Source organism: Aotus nancymaae, unplaced genomic scaffold (genome assembly GCF_030222135.1).
Source record: "Aotus nancymaae isolate 86718 unplaced genomic scaffold, 86718_ANA_hifiasm-v0.15.2.pri h1tg000079l, whole genome shotgun sequence".
In the NCBI taxonomy this organism is placed as follows: domain Eukaryota; kingdom Metazoa; phylum Chordata; class Mammalia; order Primates; family Aotidae; genus Aotus; species Aotus nancymaae.
In genome coordinates, this window is record NW_026988494.1 from 26,503,306 (window position 1) to 26,522,927 (window position 19,622).

General features: G+C 48.6%; 1 protein-coding gene across 3 annotated transcripts in view; it reads right to left on the minus strand.

Annotated features, from left to right (window-relative positions):
• Positions 1 to 1,670: 1,670 nt before the first annotated feature.
• The window catches only part of ZNF395 (zinc finger protein 395), a 62,833-nt gene continuing 44,881 nt past the window's right edge, over positions 1,671 to 19,622 (minus strand). For all 3 annotated transcript variants that reach the window (XM_064368749.1, XM_012435293.3, XM_012435294.3), the window contains 7 exons: positions 11,138 to 11,247; positions 7,645 to 7,880; positions 6,756 to 6,856; positions 5,685 to 5,997; positions 4,271 to 4,363; positions 3,349 to 3,452; positions 1,671 to 3,080 (listed from right to left, as the gene is read on the minus strand). In XM_064368749.1, the coding sequence (XP_064224819.1) occupies positions 2,969 to 3,080; positions 3,349 to 3,452; positions 4,271 to 4,363; positions 5,685 to 5,997; positions 6,756 to 6,856; positions 7,645 to 7,880; positions 11,138 to 11,247 (1,069 nt within the window). In that variant the 3' untranslated portion in view covers positions 1,671 to 2,968. The remainder of the gene's footprint in view (positions 3,081 to 3,348; positions 3,453 to 4,270; positions 4,364 to 5,684; positions 5,998 to 6,755; positions 6,857 to 7,644; positions 7,881 to 11,137; positions 11,248 to 19,622) is intronic.

Here is a 19,622-nt window from a genome sequence, read left to right on the forward strand (position 1 = left end):
GCCCCTGGTAAAGTCAGAACCCCTGGGATGACCAGAAAGTAACAGGACAGATTTCTCCCAAAAAATCAGAGTCTCCACATCTGAATGAATATTGTTCTCCAAGGAATCAAGTTAGAGACTCATGACAGTGTGGCCATAGCTTAAAATACATTTTTTCTTTTTTCTTTTTTTTTGACTTTTTTTCTTTCTGTAATTGCTTTTCAGAAAGCAATTGTAAAATTGCTTTCTGAATCAGTTTAAAAGTCACATGATTCGATCCAAGCTATCTTACTTTCAATGGTCCTTTTGCTTTGCACCTGGGACCTCGCCTGGCCACAGACGTCATTCGCTGGACTCTCCGGGCACTAAAGGAGTGTCCTGCATCCTTACGGCTGCTCAACACACAGCCCCAGACTCTGAAGGTGATTCCAAGAAATGTTCGGAAGAAAGTCACACTGCTGGAATAAAGTTTCCCAAGATAACCGCTTTGAAAGTCAGTCCCGTTCGTTCCTAAAAGCCCACCCACGGCATCCTCCTTCCATCAGCGTCCACTGCCCGGGCGGGCTGGAAAGGAGGGAGATAAAGATGAAGAAAACAGGCGTGATCACTGGATCGGTTCCCAGCCAGACTCACCCTCCAAGAAGACACGAATGGAGCAACCCCGAGAACAGAGAAGCATGTGTAAAGAACCAGCACGAGAGCCACGGGATGGCACGCGGGCAGAGGGGAGGCAAGGAGGCTGCCGGCTGGGGAGGAGGAGGGAGGGCGAGAGCACGGGCGGAGAAGGCAGCACCAGAACCAAAGAACAAGAACGAAGCAAAACTACCGCGGCGTCCAGACGGCTCCCTCCCTTTCCTCCTCCTTCCTCTCCTGCCCTGTGTACCAACGGCCTCACAAAGAGAAAGATCCGTATATCCAGTTATATCTACACGGTCCAAACTGGGGACGGGAGGAATTCAAACAGCTTTCTAAAGACGAGATGGCAGTGAACACTGACGGAGACGGGAGCGGGAGGCCCTCCTGAGTGACGTACTCGCGTGTCAAGAACGCTCCCCCACCTCACCATGAGCATTGGAAGCGGGCGGTGGGGGGGGTCCTGGGAAGTGAGGGGTGTCGGGAAATGCTATCACCAACTGCCAGCTCTTAATTCTCAAGGAGGCTGAAGGGACAGGAAGGAGAACCCTGTGCCACCTCGGCTGGCCTGGCTTTGAGCTTTACCAAGAGACAGAATTCCACATACCTGTTCTTACTGTTATAAAAATATACCCCGTCACCAAAGACACCTGTGCTTAAGTGTCTGTCTCTTCTGTCACCAACCTAGGGCACTACACCCTTCCCGATCTATTGCCAGGTCTACAGATTTCTTAACACTCAAGTGTCTTGCCTCAAAAAGCACGTGTCTATTTCCCACATGAAGGGGCCAAGGGAGCCTTGGTGGTCCAGGTATCTTCACCCAGGACTGGGAGGATGGCCTCGATGACAACCCAGGGGTGGATGCTGACACTCCATCCCAGGAGAGGTGGCTGGGTAGGATCCCCTGAGTCCCTGACAGCTGGGACATAGAGCCAGAAATTGTTCCCAAGGCAGCTGGGCAGCGGGCTGTCACATTCCAGAGAGCCCTGAGGAATCCCCAAGTAAGTCACGCTGGGAGGAAAGCGAGACACCAAAACAGAAACATGCCCCGCGGTCCGGGCGTGGCTCCAACTGTCTCCACGCGCGGCTGGTCGGCGTGGCGCTAAGCTCCCTAGACCTCCCTCCGTCTCCACAAGCACAGCTCCGCTCATCGACCTGCACGCAGCCCAGTCCCCCATAAATCCCTGCAGGCTCCAGAAACACCATGGGCCGAAATGCCAACAGCCACTGATCCAAACCCACGTCTCCCTCCTGTCATTTTCTCATCCTGAGACTCACAGGTGCAAGGCTCCCCTTGACTGCCTTCATCCTGCTTTCTGGCAGCAAACAGCAATGGGGACATCCCTGGCAGGGCCAGGAGACAGAAAGGAACCTCCAGAATCTCCTGGGTCTCTCCCGGCCACCCAAATAAAAGGAAACTTTAACCAGCAAAGGCTTCTGAATACATCATAAAAGAAAACACAGCATTTCTGAGGTGTCCTTTCCACAACCGGAGGGAGGAGGCGGCAGGAGGGTGCTTCCTTGGGTAAGAGCAGAGAGTTTCCAGACGCTCAAACCCTCACGGACTTCCTCGACGCAACAGGAGAGAATGCTCAAGGTAGTGTTTAACTGCCACACTTCAAAAAGTGAATTCTGATCAGCCTTTTGGCTCAGCTATTTGGCGACAGTCTTTTAAAAAATCTTACTCTGGGCTTTGAGAAGAAGCCATTTAATATCTGTTGGGGTGCAACCCAATGTCTGAAGGAACCCAGATTTAAGTCGCTGTCACCAAGAAAGGGCTTTCCTTTGACTTCCATGCAGGGTGCTCAGACGGGGTAGGAGGTACCCTCCGAGAAGAGCAAACCCCTCTTCCACCCCCTGGCCAGGCAGTCCTGCACTCTGAGTCACCCATCAGCCAGAAACTTTTTTTTTTTTTTTTTTTTTAAGAAAAGTAAATGCATCTTGCTCACAGTCCTTTCTGGAAGAGTTGAGAAAGCAAAGAATTCACGGACTCAGCAGGAAGCAGAACGAGCTGTTCCTTCTTTTGCTACGCACGAACTAATCCCCCAGAGCGGGGGACTGTGGGAAACGGAGGGCAGTTAATTCTTTGGTCACTGCTTCACTGCTGAATAGCCTTGGTCAGTTTTGGCTCTCTCCTATTTTAAAGGGAAAAAAAAATATTTTTGTTTCTTTTTTTAAAAAATAAAATGTTCCTGCAATGGGAGATAATTGCTTTAAGTGTTACACCTTAGCCAACAGAGCCCAAACTCCGCGTTGCCGTTCTTTCTCTTTCAGCGTCTGCCGAGAGCTGGTGACCCTCCGCTTCTTGTCAGCGGTTGCCGGCAGCGCAGGAGCAGAGCAGAGGCTGCGGGCCAGCTCAGTCCAGGAAGCGCTGGCAGGCCTTCTTCCACCGGCAGGCCGTGCACCACTGGTCTCGGTGCTCGATGCCGTACACCTTGCGGCACTTCTTGGCCTCCCCTCGGGCTTTCCTGCAGAAAGAGAGGAACGCGAGTGGAGTCCCACACAGGTGTGGACCGAGCGGGATGGGAGAACAAGCAGAGGCCAGAAGGGGCAACTCCCGGCAAAAGCCACCAGGACCAGGGCCCAGAGGCTCCTCCAACCAAACGGTCGTCCCATCCGGTGTGTCCACCATCTGGGGACTAACCCTGGTGACTTCACCTGGGTGGGGTTGGAGTCCCTGCCACTGGAGACAGGGCACAGAAACCAGAAGGCAGGGGACAACAGTGGACATCTCACCTGGCTCCGCTCTGGGCCCGGGGTGGAGAAGTGACGATCAGGTGAGATTTCATTGCAGGTGCTGGCGGCTGGGGCTCGCTGAAGCTTAGCGACCGGCTCCGGACCTGGGCATGGGGAGAGGGGCCATGAGCATGGGACAGTCAGGAAAAAGACAGGCAGCCACACGTCCCCAGCTCCTTCTGGTGCAGGAGGCCTCGTGCCTTCTCAGGGAGGACACTCCAGCAGAGGGGAGCTCTTGGCAGGAGAGTGAGGAAGGAGCAGGCCTTCATGCCACAGTCAGGACCTAGCCGAGGACAAGGACAGGGGAGCCATCGGACCTGGCCCTCTCTGAGGTTCTCCCTGTTGGGGACTTGGACAGAGCTGCCATGCCTGGAAGCCTCGAACCGCCTCAGTGGCACACTGGCATTGTGATTTACAGTATGACACCACCCTGCAGGATAAACTCAAGACCAGTGCCTGCTGGCAGAGTTCAAAACGACTTCCCGCTGATCTGAGTTTGGGGTCCCCCTATGGACCTTGTCCCCTTTGGCCTTGAGATTTCTGACCCATCCCACACGGCCTCCACATTCTCCCCCTTCCTCTCCTCTCAGCATTAAAATCCTAAAACACCCACGGGCACTCAGGGCTGACGGACACCGGCACTGACCCCAGCCTCGCCTGATTTTCTTGGCAAGAAACCTGCTTGCTCTGGGCATCCTCTGCAAGCACCTCCTTCCACCTCCTCGAGGGGCTGTGGCCAAACGGGGAGTGCCGGGGAGGGGGTGGCACAAAGAGATCTTCAGCACCTTTGGGGGCTGAAGGCAAGATGGCCACACTGACCTGTGGCCACGTGCCCTGTGCCCGAGGGAGGGCTTCCAGCCCTGGGATGTGTGGGACAGCCCTTGGCCATACCAGGCCCCAGCTGAGCTGCCAGCACACTCACCGGAGAGAGGGAGCAGGCAGCGGAAGGGGCAGCAGCCCAGCTGACACTGGTGTAGATGTGGGGCGAGACGGGGATCTGGAAGGACGGCAGAGCCTGCGGAAGACAAGGGCACCAGCTGGGATTCTAGCTCAGGAAGCATTCAGAGTCTGCTCACAATCCCCACAGCCTCAGGGCAGCAGCAGAAGACACAGCTCTGCATACGTGCCATGATCAGAAAGTTCTGGGACACACTCGGCTTTCCCAAGGGCAACACTTGAGCACCCAACGCTTTGAAGCAGCCGCCTCACTGCGAGGCGCCAATCTCATCCTGGAACCCTTCCCTCCAAGCTAGTCTACGTGCCAGCCTCATGAGTTCATCACTGCAGAAGATTTAACTTCTCAACTGGATCGCCTACCAAGAACAGGCCACGGCAGGTGTCAAAAGAGGCCCCAGTTCTTCTGTGTCCAGGGGCAGGGCTGGGAGAAGATATGGAATCCCCCAGCAGCGGCTGGGAAGTAGCAGCCTGCTCTTGGGTATCCACGGTCAGGGCTATTTATGAAAACGCCAGCCACGTGTCTGGGCCCCACAGGTTAGCTAGGGCTGGAAGCAGGCCAAACGTGAAGTTGCTACGTGGCCACTCTTCTAACAAGGAGAGCTGGCTCGTTTCATAAAGGCTTTCTCATTGGAAGCAATACCTTTTAATAACTAATTTGCAAACTGGCCCAGAGATTGATAAAATAGGCACAAAAGGATTTTAAGAAACACCAGCACACAGCAGGCTGCATATTCCTTGAGTTCCTGCTACGTGCAGCAAAGATCATCCTAAATGTCACCCTCTGTGGTTTCTCATCCACACGGGCTTAAGAGGTTGGTCCCTCTGGTATCTACAACACCTCATGCCTCTAGTAATTAGTACTTTGACCAGTTATTATAATTAACCATAGTTACACATGCCTTTCTCTCTCGATATGAACCACGCCCTCCACAAGGGCAGGGACTAAACCTTCTTCTACCTGAAAAGCTTACTTTCTCGGCCTGTAGTGAGTATTCAAAACATGGGTGCTGGACTGTTTGTCCATGGAACACAATTCTAGGACCCAGACATCACTGTGCGAAGCCCAACTCCACTACTCCATCCTCTCTTATAAGCAGAGGTGTGACAATTCCCCCGCCCAAATCCATCCCCCAGTTACGTAGGGATTCCGCTAGATTTCTAGTAACCACACATGACAGTTGTCGATGTAGAACTCCTGGAATTCCCACATTTATGGAGCAGTGAAATCAGTTTCCTTTTGTTTCTTTGTAGAGGAGATTAGCAATTTCGCCAAAGGGCTCAGGCTTCCATCAGGGTGGTCGGTGGCCTGTGATCAGGCTGGCCCGTGATGAGTCAGCTTCGAGCCTGAGCCTGAGCCTCCAGAGCACCCCGCCCCATACCTGGTATGCATGGTCAGCCTGAATGTGCCAGAAGGACCCAGGAGCTGACTTGCTGAGAGCCCCTGAGGGCAGGGAGGACTCCGGGCCAGGGTGTTCTGGGCCGGAGGACTGGGCTTTGTGCAGAGGTGGTGGAAGAGCAGACAGGCGCAGACCGGTCACGCTGGAGGTGGGAGCTGGCTCGGCGGTGGGAGTCCCAGGGACGGGGGTGCCCACAGCAGCAGCAGCAGCAGCAGTGACAGATTCCTCCTTCATCTGCACCTCTGTGTAGTAGAAATCCTCCTCCCGCTTGAACTGGTCAGAGTCCACCGTGTCACTGTGTGGGAGGAAGAGGCGGCACTATCAGGGGCGCGCTGCCCCCTTCAAACCCAGCGGGGACCATGGTGGGGAGGGAAGTGATTGCTTGAGGCCACCCAGTAAGCCAGGGACGGAAACCAAGAGAACACCCAGGAGCCCTGGTCCTGACAGGTGTCACCAGGATTATGTGCTGCACATCAAGGGGAATTATTTTTCCTGGCACCGACGGCTTGTCCTCTCCCGGAACATGTGCCAACCTCTCCTCTGGCAGGAGGCATCTCACTGAGCACAACCACGAGCCCTCTGTGGGCCCCACCTGCCTGCAGTCACACTTTCTCCCCCAGGGCTGTGAGTCAGCTCCTACCACTGCAACCTGCAAGCTCGCTCTGCACAGAACACGGCCAAGGCCCCAGGGCGGGGCTCGCAGAGACCCTCTCCCGAGGAAGACTCGGTGGTGTACTGCTCGGCCACTAAACATCTTGGAAACGAGGCCTCACCAGCAACTGAACCAAATGACCCTGTTTCTACCCAGAACTAAAACATCTGGCTTCCTGCAGCGAGGCAAGAAGACATCCCTAAGACGGCCAGAGCTCCCTTCCCGTCAACAGCAACAACGCTCACCAGGATGTCTTTCCCATGGGGCTGGGAAGAGACCCCAGGGGGTGTTCCCAGCAAGCCACGTTCCTGAAAGCACTGTGGGCCATGGGTTATAGGGACGCAGCAAGGTGGAGGAACCCTGCACACCACCCTAGCTGGAGGCCCCGGGCTCGCACCTACCCGAGGTGGAGGGCTTTGACATGTCTTTTGATGCCCACAATGGAGCGCAGCACTTTGCCACAGTTTGGCCACAGGCACTTGTACATCACCTTCACAGAGTTCTGGGGGAAAGGAAGATGGGGTGAGTGGGTATGCCTTTCTCCTTAGCTCTTGCTCACCCTTACCCAGTGGGGACTCAAACTGGCTGCTGTCCCTGGCCGGACCCAACAAAAACCTCCAGGAAAGAGGTTCTCTGGGACCAGAGAAACTTCTAACCAGGGGCCAGAAAGCCCCAACCTAAGAAATGGTCCTAGCGGCCAACATGGTGCTTGGTGCTGTGGCTGAGACCCCCCTGGAGGTTGCTCCCGTGCAGGCGTCTACAGGCACACAGGAAAGAAGGCAGGGATCGGGGTAAAGGCTAAAACGGAAGAGGCTTTAAATAGGAGGAGGAGAATCCTGGGAATATCACCAGGTAACAGAAGCAGCAACAGAAAACCGAAATGGGGCCGGGCATGGTGGCTTACGCCTGTAATCCCAACACTTTGGGAGGCCAAAGCAGGTGGATCACCAAGTCAGGAGTTCGAGACCAGCCTGACCAACATGGTTTCTACTAAAAATACAAAAATTAGCTGGGCACGGTGGCACGTGCCTGTAATCCCAGCTACTCGGAGGCTGAGGCAGGAGAACTGCTTGAATCCGGGAGGTGGAGGTTGCAGTGAGCCAAGGCCACTGCACTCCAGCCTGGGCGATAGAGCAAGACTCCGTCTCAAAAACGTAAAAGAAAACTGAAATGGGAGCGAACCCAAGACTATCTAGGGCCTGCAGCGTACCCTCCCCTCCACGGCTGGCTGTCCCCACACAGACACCGTCCGCTCTGGCCTGGGCTCACACTCACACAGCCATCACATACCTTTCTTTTTCGTGGAGCTGGTTCGTCCAACAGGAAAGGGTCAGGATCTGTCTCAAAGCCATGATCAGTTTGGGGAGAACCAAAGGCATCCCCCAAATACTTGGGGCTGGCCTGGGGGTGGGGGGGCGAGGGGGTGGAGACACCACTGCTCCCGCTCCAGTGACCGCTGGTGGTGCTGCTGCCACTGTCTGAGACGTCACCGCTCTCCTTCCAGGGGTCGCAGGCCGTGCGGGAAGCTGGCCAGACAAAGAGAAGGTGAGAGGACACTCACGGGCTTGTCCCTGGGCAAACTCCCTCTGAGCTTCAGTAAACATGGAGAGGGGTTCCTTCACAGCAGCAATTTCTCCTGGTAGAACTACTCTGCCCTTCAGACACTTCCTGCTACAGCCACCTGGTCATCACTGACCAGCAGACACACACTGTGAATCCACTTGGTATAGGATTCATGCAAAGAGAACCTAATTAAAATGTATTTCTCTCTTTTTAAACAAATTTCTTTTTAGAGATGGGGGTCTTGCTCTGTTGCCCTGGACGGTCTCAAACTCCTGTCCACAAGTGATCCTCCTGCCTCAGCCTCCTAAAGTACTGCCTGTTTCTCACTTGATACATTAACTAAAAGGGGGATGGGGGAGGGGCAAAGCCTCTGCAGCCTCCAGGCCTGGCTGAGAATGGGCACACCCAGAGTGTTGGGTATTTTCCTATAGCTGGAGCATTTTCCTACAGCTGAAGCTAACTTAAAGGGATTCTTGACCAGCTTTCTTGAAAAATGCTTTTCAATCATCTAAACCCAGGCCAGTCCATGAAAACCCGTCAGTGGAACAAACCACTCAGCCTTGGCAACCCTCCAGGGGGTGCAACGTTTCCCAGTCCTGGCTACAGCCCAGGTGGAACCTGCTTTAATCAAGAGGTGACACGTTTGGAGGAGGAAAGACAAGCTCCGCGAGCAATTCTGATCACCGCAAGGTGGCAGGCGGCTTTCGGGCCTGACATGGCCCTGAAGCAGCTCCAGGGCACCTGAATGCCTCTGAGCGGGAGGAAGGATATCAGCAGACATAGAGAATCTTCTGTTTTTAAATGGCACATCTGCAGGCTGTGCAGGCCCAACCCACACTCTCACTCAGGCCAAACATCAGGTGAATTTATAATAGATGAGAATCTGAAATCCTGATATGTGGAAATACCAAGAGAGGGGGATAAAAACGACCTGTCCTCAAAAGCCCCAACTCCCATCAGGGGCGTTCCACAGAGCCTCCTAGCCCTGGATGCCAAGGTCCACCAGCACATCGCTTGTGGCCAGGACAAGATCCTACTGCCTTTCTCTCCTCCCGCTCACAGTCCCAACTGCTTCAGTGCTAAACAGGGATCTGCCTGGCACAGGCTCCCATCTGCCCATGTTTCCAGTCCAGGCTCTCCTTCCATCTCACATCCCAGAAGAAGCCCACCCAAAAAGAAGGAGATGGAGGAAGAACTCTCCCCTCCCTACCCCATGTACCGCTGTCTGTCTCACAGCTATCACTGTCCCTTCCTGGGAACCAAGAGGTTACTACGTCTGCACGTGTGCTTAGAGAAGGGTACACATTCAGGGCAGAACACAAGAATCATCAAGCAGGCCAACAGGCGAAAGGCCCACGCACATCGACTGGATAGGAAAACTATCAGCGAGAGAAGGGCAGAGAGCGGAATCCTCCATCGCTACATGCAGGATAGTCAGGACTCTGGGGTCACGCAGCAGGCACCCCTTAGAAATGTGGCAGCCCTTCCCTACAGGAACCACTCACAACGGCTCAAACACATGAAATCTGCGTGGCAGATTTTGATTGGCACACAAAGGAAGCAAAACGTAACAAAGCCAAAAGTTATCTATATGGTATAAGTTAATGTATAAGTTGTAAGTGACTCCATCTTTGATCACACGTTTATCTAGGACAAAGGCAATAAATACACATTCTATACCTTGAAAACAAAGTACTCCTCTACAAATGCACAGCACTGAGTGCTTACAAGTGAACCTTTGAGAAATATTTATAATCCTCTGTTTTCTACACACAGACATGCACAGATACACGCCATCCTGACCACACAGAAACCAACGGGAACAGGCAGCTTCTGTGCAAACTGTATCCACGACCCTCTTAGTTAAGGTTTTGGTGGCTGTATAGACCACGCTTCGCAGAACACTTCAAGATAATTAGGCCCAGGAAGCCTTATATTTCCACTGACTTCAGCTGTAAGATCGAAAATATACTGTAATCAAAAAAAAATCTTTAATACACAGTAATTTTTTTATTTTAAGAAGGGACTTAAAATCAGGATGATGGCATACGTTCAGTGAGACGCTTCTATGCTGATGTGCACTTGTGTATGCATGTACTATACATACCCTCCTGATGGGAACTGGAGTCCACAATTTTCTTTTCTTTCCCTTTAGGACACTTTCCTGGATCTTTCCACCCAACCACCCACATCTAAACTTTCCTGTGAACACAGAAATGAACTCCTTTCCTCTTCCCTATCTTGCTTGTGCTAATAGAGCATGCATGCAATACTAGGCTTCACAGCTAGGTGTCCCCGTAGTACAATGACGTTCTTTAGCAGCCTCCTCACTGCCGGTCAACTTTGAGTCAAGAAAGCAACTATGTTTTCTCTCTCCTTTATGTTTAATTTCTATTTTAGAAGATTCCTTATAAGGGATACTTATGAAGGCCACTTTCCTCCTGCTATGTGCTCAGAGATAACTCCATATCTTCTCGTAAGCTTTTAAGTAGCTTGTAATTCAGTTAGGTGTCCACCAATGAAAAGTTCTTCCCTGGGAGTAAGGTAGGCCAGCCCTGCCGTGAACTTCGCAAAAAACTTCAGGTTCACTAACAGTCTTGCCAAACTAATGACAAATGCCCAGCAACCCTTTTTCCCCTCATATTACTGATAAAGTATTTTGGGGTTACAACTATAGAAATTTTGTTTTAATTAATAATTTGCCTTGAAGTCAAACCACTAGTTTTTATTAAGCAGTTAGACTTATATTAGACGTTAGCTCATTCATTTCAGGTCCCTGTCCCGTAGGCCCACACTAATTTGTGAGGCTGAATTAGTCACTTGGAATGAGGGCATGAATTTTCTGAGGCCACTACAGATCATTTAGCACATTTCTACTTTGTCAACTAAATATTCCTCTATTGGTCTCATTCAGGCCCTACTGAAGTGCTGGGCTCAGTCACTCCCATGGAAGAACTTACTCCACTGGCCACTGTGGCTCAGTCCCATGCTCAATCATCTTCACAATGCACCAGGACGCTCCTCCCCAGAAGAGGAAACTGAGGAACAAGAATGGAAGCGTCTAACTCCATGGTATGCAGCCGGTGGCAGGTGCCAGTGGGAGGAGTCCCTGGAAATCCTACTGCCAGGCCGGTGACGCAGGCATCTAGCTGCTGTACACAGAGGAGGTCTGTTGGGGTCTCTGCCATGCCCAGAACCCAGCCGCGCCCCGCTTGCTCACCAGAGAAGTTGGCCTCGGCCCTTGGAGGACTCTGCACAACAGGGCTGCAGGACAGGGACGTCAGCACCATGGCCGCCATCATCTCATCCATTTCCACTGCGTCCGACTTCCTGGATTCACACGCAGGAGTGGGAAAGGTTATTTCCTGGAACGGCGCACCCATGGTCCTCACAAAACGAGACACTGCTTCCAGCCGGTTTCACGTGATCATCTTACACTTCTGGACTGTCCCCTCCAAGTCCCCCTGACTCCAGTCAGCCAGTGGGTGCTCAGATCATATAAACTAAGTGAAACGTGGAGGTCTCCCCTTCTTCCTGAGCAGTACCCATTCTGAGTGATGCTTATAACATTAGGCAGCCCTGGTATAAGCTGGTGGGTCCCATCCCACTGTGACACCCTGAGACAGCCCCATTCTCCCGTGAGTTTGCTGCCTGACTCTGCAGCTTAAAAAGGAGAACTTTATTTAGGGGAAAGAGAGTAGGCTCAAAACAAAATAAACACGGGGACGAAAGATGCCCACTGGAATTCAAAAGCACAACAATTACCTCCCTTCCTTGACCCACATTTAAATTTAAGAGGAAACAATTATATACTAACCACCTTCTCCCACCCCACCAAGAAAAATGGTAAAGCATTCTGACAGCTGTTGAATGTCAACAGAACCTACTACCCAAGCCAATGTGCAAATAAACCAGAAGCACTAAAATCAGTCTCCTGGCTGGGCGCGGTAGCTCACACCTGTAATCCCAGCATTTTGGGAGGCCAAGGCAGGCGGATCCGGAGGTCAAGAGATCAAGACCATCCTGGCTAATACGGTGAAACCCCATCTCTACTAAAAATACAAAAAATTAGCTGGGCATGGTGGTGCACACCTGTAGTCCCACCTACTAGGGAGGCTGACACAGGAGAATCGCTTGAACCCACGGGACGAAGGTTGCAGTGAGCCAAGATCACGCCACTGCTCTCCAGCCTGGGCAACAGAACAAGACTCCATCTCAAAAAATAAAATAAATCTCCCAATGCAAATGTCCATGCTTTATACAGCAGAGTTCTATAAAATGCTACATGTAATTTTTTAAAAATCTATATATCACTACATTTTTGGAAGCAAAATTAGAGCTGTCTGGAAGTTAATGCTAAAGTATTAGGAAAAGTTCGTCTGAAATAAACTTCTAAGTGGTCTGTTTCAAAGGGCTATGTTAATTTATTCCTTACAATTGAGGTCCACTAAAATGTATGACTTGGTTGTGAGGCAGCTAAACCAAGACTATTAATACATTAAACATATTAGCATCTCTATTTTTGTATAATCTTTGAATTTTCATTTCCACAGAACAGAAAAGCAAATTCTTTGCCTGCATTCTACTGGATACACAATCGCAAACATTGCTACTCTGATCTGGCTTCAAAATACTGGGTCTGCTGTGTTTTGTGCTACAAACAGAGTGCTCTCACAGACAAACACAGAAAGAGAGGCGGAATAGGGTGTGAATGCTTGTACATCTTATATATAAGACAATTTCAGTTGGCAGATTTTCTTTTTAAATCTTACAAGATCAATATACATAGAGCATATAATATAGAAATTAGGACATATATTCTTAGAAAAGGTTGGTTTCAAGATGGCCGATTAGGAGGAAGTCGGGATCGCAGCTCCGAAAGAAGGCGCAGAGGGTGAGTGGACGCCGCATTTCCAGACAGATTTTTACTGACCACAGACCAGGGGATTAACAGGAGGAAGAGTCGCACGGGTCACCAGCGCCGCTGGTTTGAGCAGAGCGGCGCGCCCCTCGGCCTACGCCCTGAGGTGGGGGGCGGCGGATCCACGTACAGAGCGAGAGAGACTGAATCACCTCTGAGCCAGCAAGGGGAGCTGAAGCAGGGATTCAAGCCAGGACACTCCTGGGCAAGGGCGCGCCACGAATCTCAGAGCCGCTGCTTTGACTGATGCAGAGGCTCACAGGGCAGCGGATTTTTACTGCCCACAGACCAGGAGATTCACAGGTGGCGAAACTCCACGGGTTGCCAGCGCCGTTGGTTGGACTGGCGCGGCTGCTCTGCCTGCACCCGAGGCAGGGAGCAGCGGCCCCTTGTGCAGAGTGAGCGAGACCAGATCCCCTCTGGGCAAGCAAGGGGAGCTGAGGCAGGGACTCAACCCAAGAGTTTCCTGGGCAAAGAGGACGCCTCCGGAAACACGGCTGAACACGGGACGGTCCAGCTCTGTGGAGGAGGGGCGTCACCCACCGGGAAACACCCTGCAGTTCCCAGGACAATTTGCCCACAGCAGCTCAACGAAGCCTCTGCAGGCTGAGTGTGACTAGGCTGCCACCTTGTGGGCAGGGAAAACCATTGCAACAGCGGAAAATCATAACGCCCTAATTCCCTGGGACAGACCACCTAGAGGGAAGAAAAGGGGGCTTATGAGTTCAGCTACTACAGACTTAAAATTACCAAAATCAGAAAGACAGCAACTACAAAGTCGATAGGTGGATAAATCCACAAAGATGGGAAGAAACCAGCGCAAAAAGGATGAAAACACCCAAAACCAGAACACCTCTCCTCCTACAAGGGAGCACAACTCCTCACCAGCAAGGGAACAAGACTGGATGGAGAATGAGTGTGATGAAATGACAGAATCAGCTTTCAGAAAGTGGATAATAAGAAACTTCCGTGAGCTAAAAGAACATGTTCTAACCCAATGCAAAGAAACTAAGAACCTTGAAAAAAGACTTGATGAAATGTTAACGAGAATGGACAATTTAGAGAGGAATATGAGCGAATTGATGGAGCTGAAAAACACAACACGAGAACTTCGCGAAGCATGCACAAGTTTCAACAGCCGAATTGACCAAGCAGAAGAAAGGATATCAGAGGTCGAAGATCAACTCAATGAAATAAAACGAGAAGGCAAGATTAGAGAAAACAGGATAAAAAGGAATGAACAGAGTCAACAAGAAATATGGGACTATGTGAAAAGACCTAATCTACGTTTGATAGGTGTACCTGAATGTGACGAAGAGAATGCATCCAAGCTGGAAAATACTCTTCAGGATATTATCCAGGAAAACTTCCCCAACCTAGCAAGGCAGGCCAATATTCAAGTCCAGGAAATACAGAGAACACCACAAAGATATTCCTCTAGAAGAGCAACCCCAAGGCACATAATCGTCAGATTCGCCAGGGTTGAAATGAAGGAGAAAATACTAAGGGCAGCCAGAGAGAAAGGTCGGGTTACCCACAAAGGGAAGCCCATCAGACTTACAGCAGATCTCTCAGCAGAAACCCTACAGGCCAGAAGGGAGTGGGGGCCGATATTCAACATCCTTAAAGAAAAGAACTTTCAACCCAGAATTTCATATCCAGCCAAACTAAGCTTCATAAGTGAAGGAAAAATAAAATCCTTTGAGAACAAGCAAGCACTCAGAGATTTCATCACCACCAGACCAGCTTTACAAGAGCTCCTGAAGGAGCCACTACACATAGAAAAAAACAACCAGTACCAGCCACTCCAAAAATGCACGAAATGGTAAAGAGCATCAACACAATGAAGAATCTGCATCAACCAATGGGAAAAACAGCCAGCTAGCATCAAAATGACAGGATCAAATTCACACAACAATATTAACCCTAAATGTAAATGGACTAAATGCCCCAATCAAAAGACACAGACTGGCAAATTGGATAAAAAGCCAAAACCCATCAGTGTGCTGTATCCAGGAAACCCACCTCACAAGCAAGGATACACAAAGGCTCAAAATAAAGGGATGGAGGAAGATTTACCAAGCAAATGGAGAACAAAAAAAAGCAGGAGTTGCAATTCTCATCTCTGATAAAATAGACTTTAAAGCAACAAAGATCAAAAGAGACAAAGAAGGACATTACATAATGGTAAAAGGATCAATGCAACAAGAAGAGCTAACGATCCTAAATATATATGCACCTAATACAGGAGCACCTAGATACATAAGGCAAGTTGTTAAAGACTTACAAAGAGACCTAGACTCCCACACAATAATAGTGGGAGACTTCAACACCCCATTGTCAATATTAGACAGATCAACGAGACAGAAAATTAACAAGGATATCCAGGACTTGAACTCAGACCTGGACCAAGCAAACCTAATAGACATTTGCAGAACTCTCTATCCCAAATCCACAGAATATACATTCTTCTCAGCACCACATCACACCTACTCTAAAATTGACCACATAATTGGAAGTAAATCACTCCTCAGCAAATGCAAAAGAACGGAAACCATAACAAACAGTCTCTCAGACCACAGTGCAATCAAGTTAGAACTCAGAATTCAGAAGCCAACCCAGAACCACACAGCCTCATGGAAATTGAACAACTTTCTCCTGAACGTTGACTGGATAAACACTGAAATGAAGGCAGAAATAAAGATGTTCTTCGAAACCAACGAGAACGAAGACACCACATACCAGAATCTCTGGGACACATTTAAAGCAGTCTCTAGAGGAAAATATATAGCAATAGGTGCCCACATGAGAAGAAAGGAGAGATCTAAAATTGACACTCTATCGTCAAAATTGAAAGAGCTAGAGGAGCAAGATCAAAAAAACTCAAAACCTAGCAGAAGACAAGAAATAACTAAGATCAAAGCAGAATTGAAGGAGATAGAGACACGAAAAACCCTTCAAAAAATCAATAAATCCAGGAGCTGGTTTTTTGAAAAGATCAACAAAATAGACCACTAGCCAGACTAATAAAAAAGAAAAGAGAGAATAACCAAATAGATGCAGTAAAAAATGATAAAGGGGATATCATCACAGATGCCAGAGAAATTCAAACCATCATCAGAGATTATTACAAACAACTCTATGCACATAAACTAGAAAACCTGGAAGAAATGGATAAATTCCTGGACAGTTGCCTCCTCCCAAGCCTAAACCAGGAAGAAGTCGAAACCCTGAATAGACCAATAACAAGGTCTGAAGTCGAGGCAGCAATTAAGAGCCTACCACCCAAAAAAAGCCCAGGTCCAGATGGGTTCACAGTCGAATTCTACCAGACATACAAAGAGGAACTGGTACCATTCCTACTGAAACTATTTCAAATAATCCAAAAAGAAAGAATCCTTCCCAAATCATTTTATGAGACCAACATCATCCTAATACCAAAACCCGGCAGAGACTCAACAAGAAAAGAAAATTACAGGCCAATATCCATGATGAACATAGATGCAAAAATCTTCAATAAAATACTGGCAAGCCGATTGCAACAGCACATCAAAAAGCTTATCCACCATGATCAAGTAGGATTCATCCCGGGGATGCAAGGCTGGTTCAAAATACGCAAGTCTATAAATGTAATTCACCACATAAACAGAACCAAAGACAAAAACCACATGATTATCTCAATTGATGCAGAGAAGGCCTTCGACAAAATTCAACAGCCCTTTATGCTAAAAACTCTCAATAAACTAGGTATCGACGGAATGTACCTCAAAATAATAAAAGCTATTTATGACAAACCAACAGCCAATATCATACTGAATGGGCAAAAACTGGAAGCATTCCCTTTGAAATCGGGCACTAGACAAGGATGCCCTCTCTCACCACTCCTGTTCAATATAGTACTGGAAGTTCTAGCCAGAGCAATCAGACAAGAAAAAGAAATAAAGGGTATTCAATTAGGAAAGGAGGAAGTCAAATTGTCTCTATTTGCAGACGACATGATTGTATATCTAGAAGACCCTATCATCTCAGCCCAAAATCTCCTGAAACTGATAAGCAACTTCAGCAAAGTCTCAGGATACAAAATCAATGTGCAAAAATCACAAGCATTCCTATACACCAATAATAGACTTAAAGAGAGCCAAATCAAGAACGAACTGCCATTCACAATTGCTACAAAGAGAATAAAATACCTAGGAATACAACTAACAAGGAACGTAAAGGACCTCTTCAAGGAGAACTACAAACCACTGCTCAACGAAATAAGAGAGGACACAAACAGATGGAGAAACATTCCATGTTCATGGTTAGGAAGAATTAATATCGTGAAAATGGCCATACTGCCCAAAGTAATTTACAGATTCAACGCTATCCCCATCAAGCTACCAATGACCTTCTTCACAGAACTGGAAAAAACCACCTTAAACTTCATATGGAACCAAAAGAGAGCCCGCATAGCCAAGTCAATTCTAAGCAAAAAGAACAAAGCAGGAGGCATCACACTACCGGACTTCAAACTCTACTACAAGGCTACGGTAATCAAAACAGCATGGTACTGGTACCAAAACAGAGATACAGACCAATGGAACAGAACAGAGGCGTCGGAGGAGACACAACATATCTACAACCACCCGATCTTTGACAAACCTGATAAAAACAAGCAATGGGGAAAGGATTCCCTGTTCAATAAGTGGTGTTGGGAAAACTGGCTAACCATATGCAGAAAGCAGAAACTCGACCCCTTCCTGACACCTTACACTAAAATTGACTCCAGATGGATTAAAGACTTAAACATAAGGCCTAACACCATAAAAACACTAGAAGGAAACCTAGGCAAAACCATTCAGGACATAGGCGTAGGCAAGGACTTTATGACCAAAACACCAAAAGCATTGGCAACAAAAGCCAAAATAGACAAATGGGACCTAATCAAACTCCACAGCTTCTGCATGGCAAAAGAAACAGTCAATAGAGTGAATCGGCAACCAACAGAATGGGAAAAAATTTTTGCAGCCTACCCATCTGACAAAGGGCTGATATCCAGAATTTACAACGAGCTAAAAAAGATTTACAAGAAAAAAACAAACAAGCCCATTCAAAAATGGGCGAAGGATATGAACAGATACTTTACAAAAGAAGACATACAAGAGGCCAACAAACATATGAAAAAATGCTCATCATCACTGGTCATTAGAGAAATGCAAATCAAAACTACATTGAGATACCATCTCACGCCAGTTAGAATGGCGATCATTAAAAAATCTGGAGAAGATAGATGCTGGAGAGGATGTGGAGAAATAGGAACACTTTTACACTGTTGGTGGGAGTGTAAATTAGTTCAACCACTGTGGAAAACAGTGTGGCGATTCCTCAAGGACCTAGAAATAGAAATTCCATTTGACCCAGCAATCCCATTACTGGGCATATATCCAAAGGATTATAAATCGTTCTACTATAAGGACACATGCACACGAATGTTCATTGCAGCACAGTTTACAATAGCAAAGACCTGGAACCAACCCAAATGCCCATGGATGATAGACTGGACAGGAAAAATGTGGCACATATACACCATGGAATATTATGCAGTCATTAAAAATGAGGAGTTCGCGTCCTTTGTAGGGTCATGGATGAACCTGGAAACCATCATTCTCAGCAAACTGACACAAGAACACAAAACCAAACACCATATGTTCTCACTCATAGGAGGGTGTTGAACAAGGAGAACACATGGACACAGGGAGGGGAGCACTATACACGGGGGTCTGTTGCGGGGGAGTGGGGGGGACAGCGGGGGGGGGAGTTGGGGAGGGATAGCATGGGGAGAAATGCCAGATATGGGTGAGGGGGAGGGAGGCAGCAAATCACACTGCCATGAATGCACCTATGCAACAACTTTGCATGTTTTTCACATGTACCCCAAAACCTAAAATGCAATAAAAAAAATAAAAATAAAAATAAAGAAAAAAGTCATAAAATTCTAAAGCAAAATACATTCTTCATTCAACATCAATGGTTTGGAATATCTAAGCTGGGGCAAGCACACTGCAGGCTGTGTAGTCTGCTGCTTGTTTCTGCACGGTTTCAAGCTAAGAACGGCTTTACACTTTTAAATGCTTTGGTTCTGTGTTTTGTTTGTTTGTTTTGATATGGAGTCTCACTCTGTTGCCCAGGTTGGTTTCAAGTGATTCTCGTACTTCAGCCTCCAAAGTAGCTGGGATTACAGGCGTGTGCCACCACACCCAACTAATTTCTGTATTTTTAGTAGAGACTGTTTCATCACGTTGGTAGGCTGATCTTGAACTCCTGACCTCAAGTGATCTGCCCACCTCAGTCTCCCAAAAAGCTGGGATTACAGGCGTGAGCCACCGCACCCAGCTTGTTTTGTTTTTGTTTTTAGAGCAGAGTCTTGCTCTGTACAGTACAGTGGCACCATCACTGCTCACTGCAGCCTCAACCACCTGGGCTCCAGGGATCCTCCTGCCTCAGCCTCCTAAGTAGCTGGGGCTACAGGCAAAAGCCACCATGCCTGACTAATTTTTTTTATTTTTTTTGTAGAGTCAAAGTCTTGCTATGTTGCCCAGGCTGGTCTCAAACTCCTGGACTCAAGCAATCCTCCCAAAGTGGTGGAGTTACAGGTAGAGCCATTGCACTTGGCCTAAATGGTTTTAAAAATCAAAAGAAGGAATACTATTTCTTGACATGTGACACATGAAAAGTACATAAAACTGAAATGTGAGGGTCCACAAATGAGGTTTCACTGGAGGACAGCCATGCCTGTTTGTTT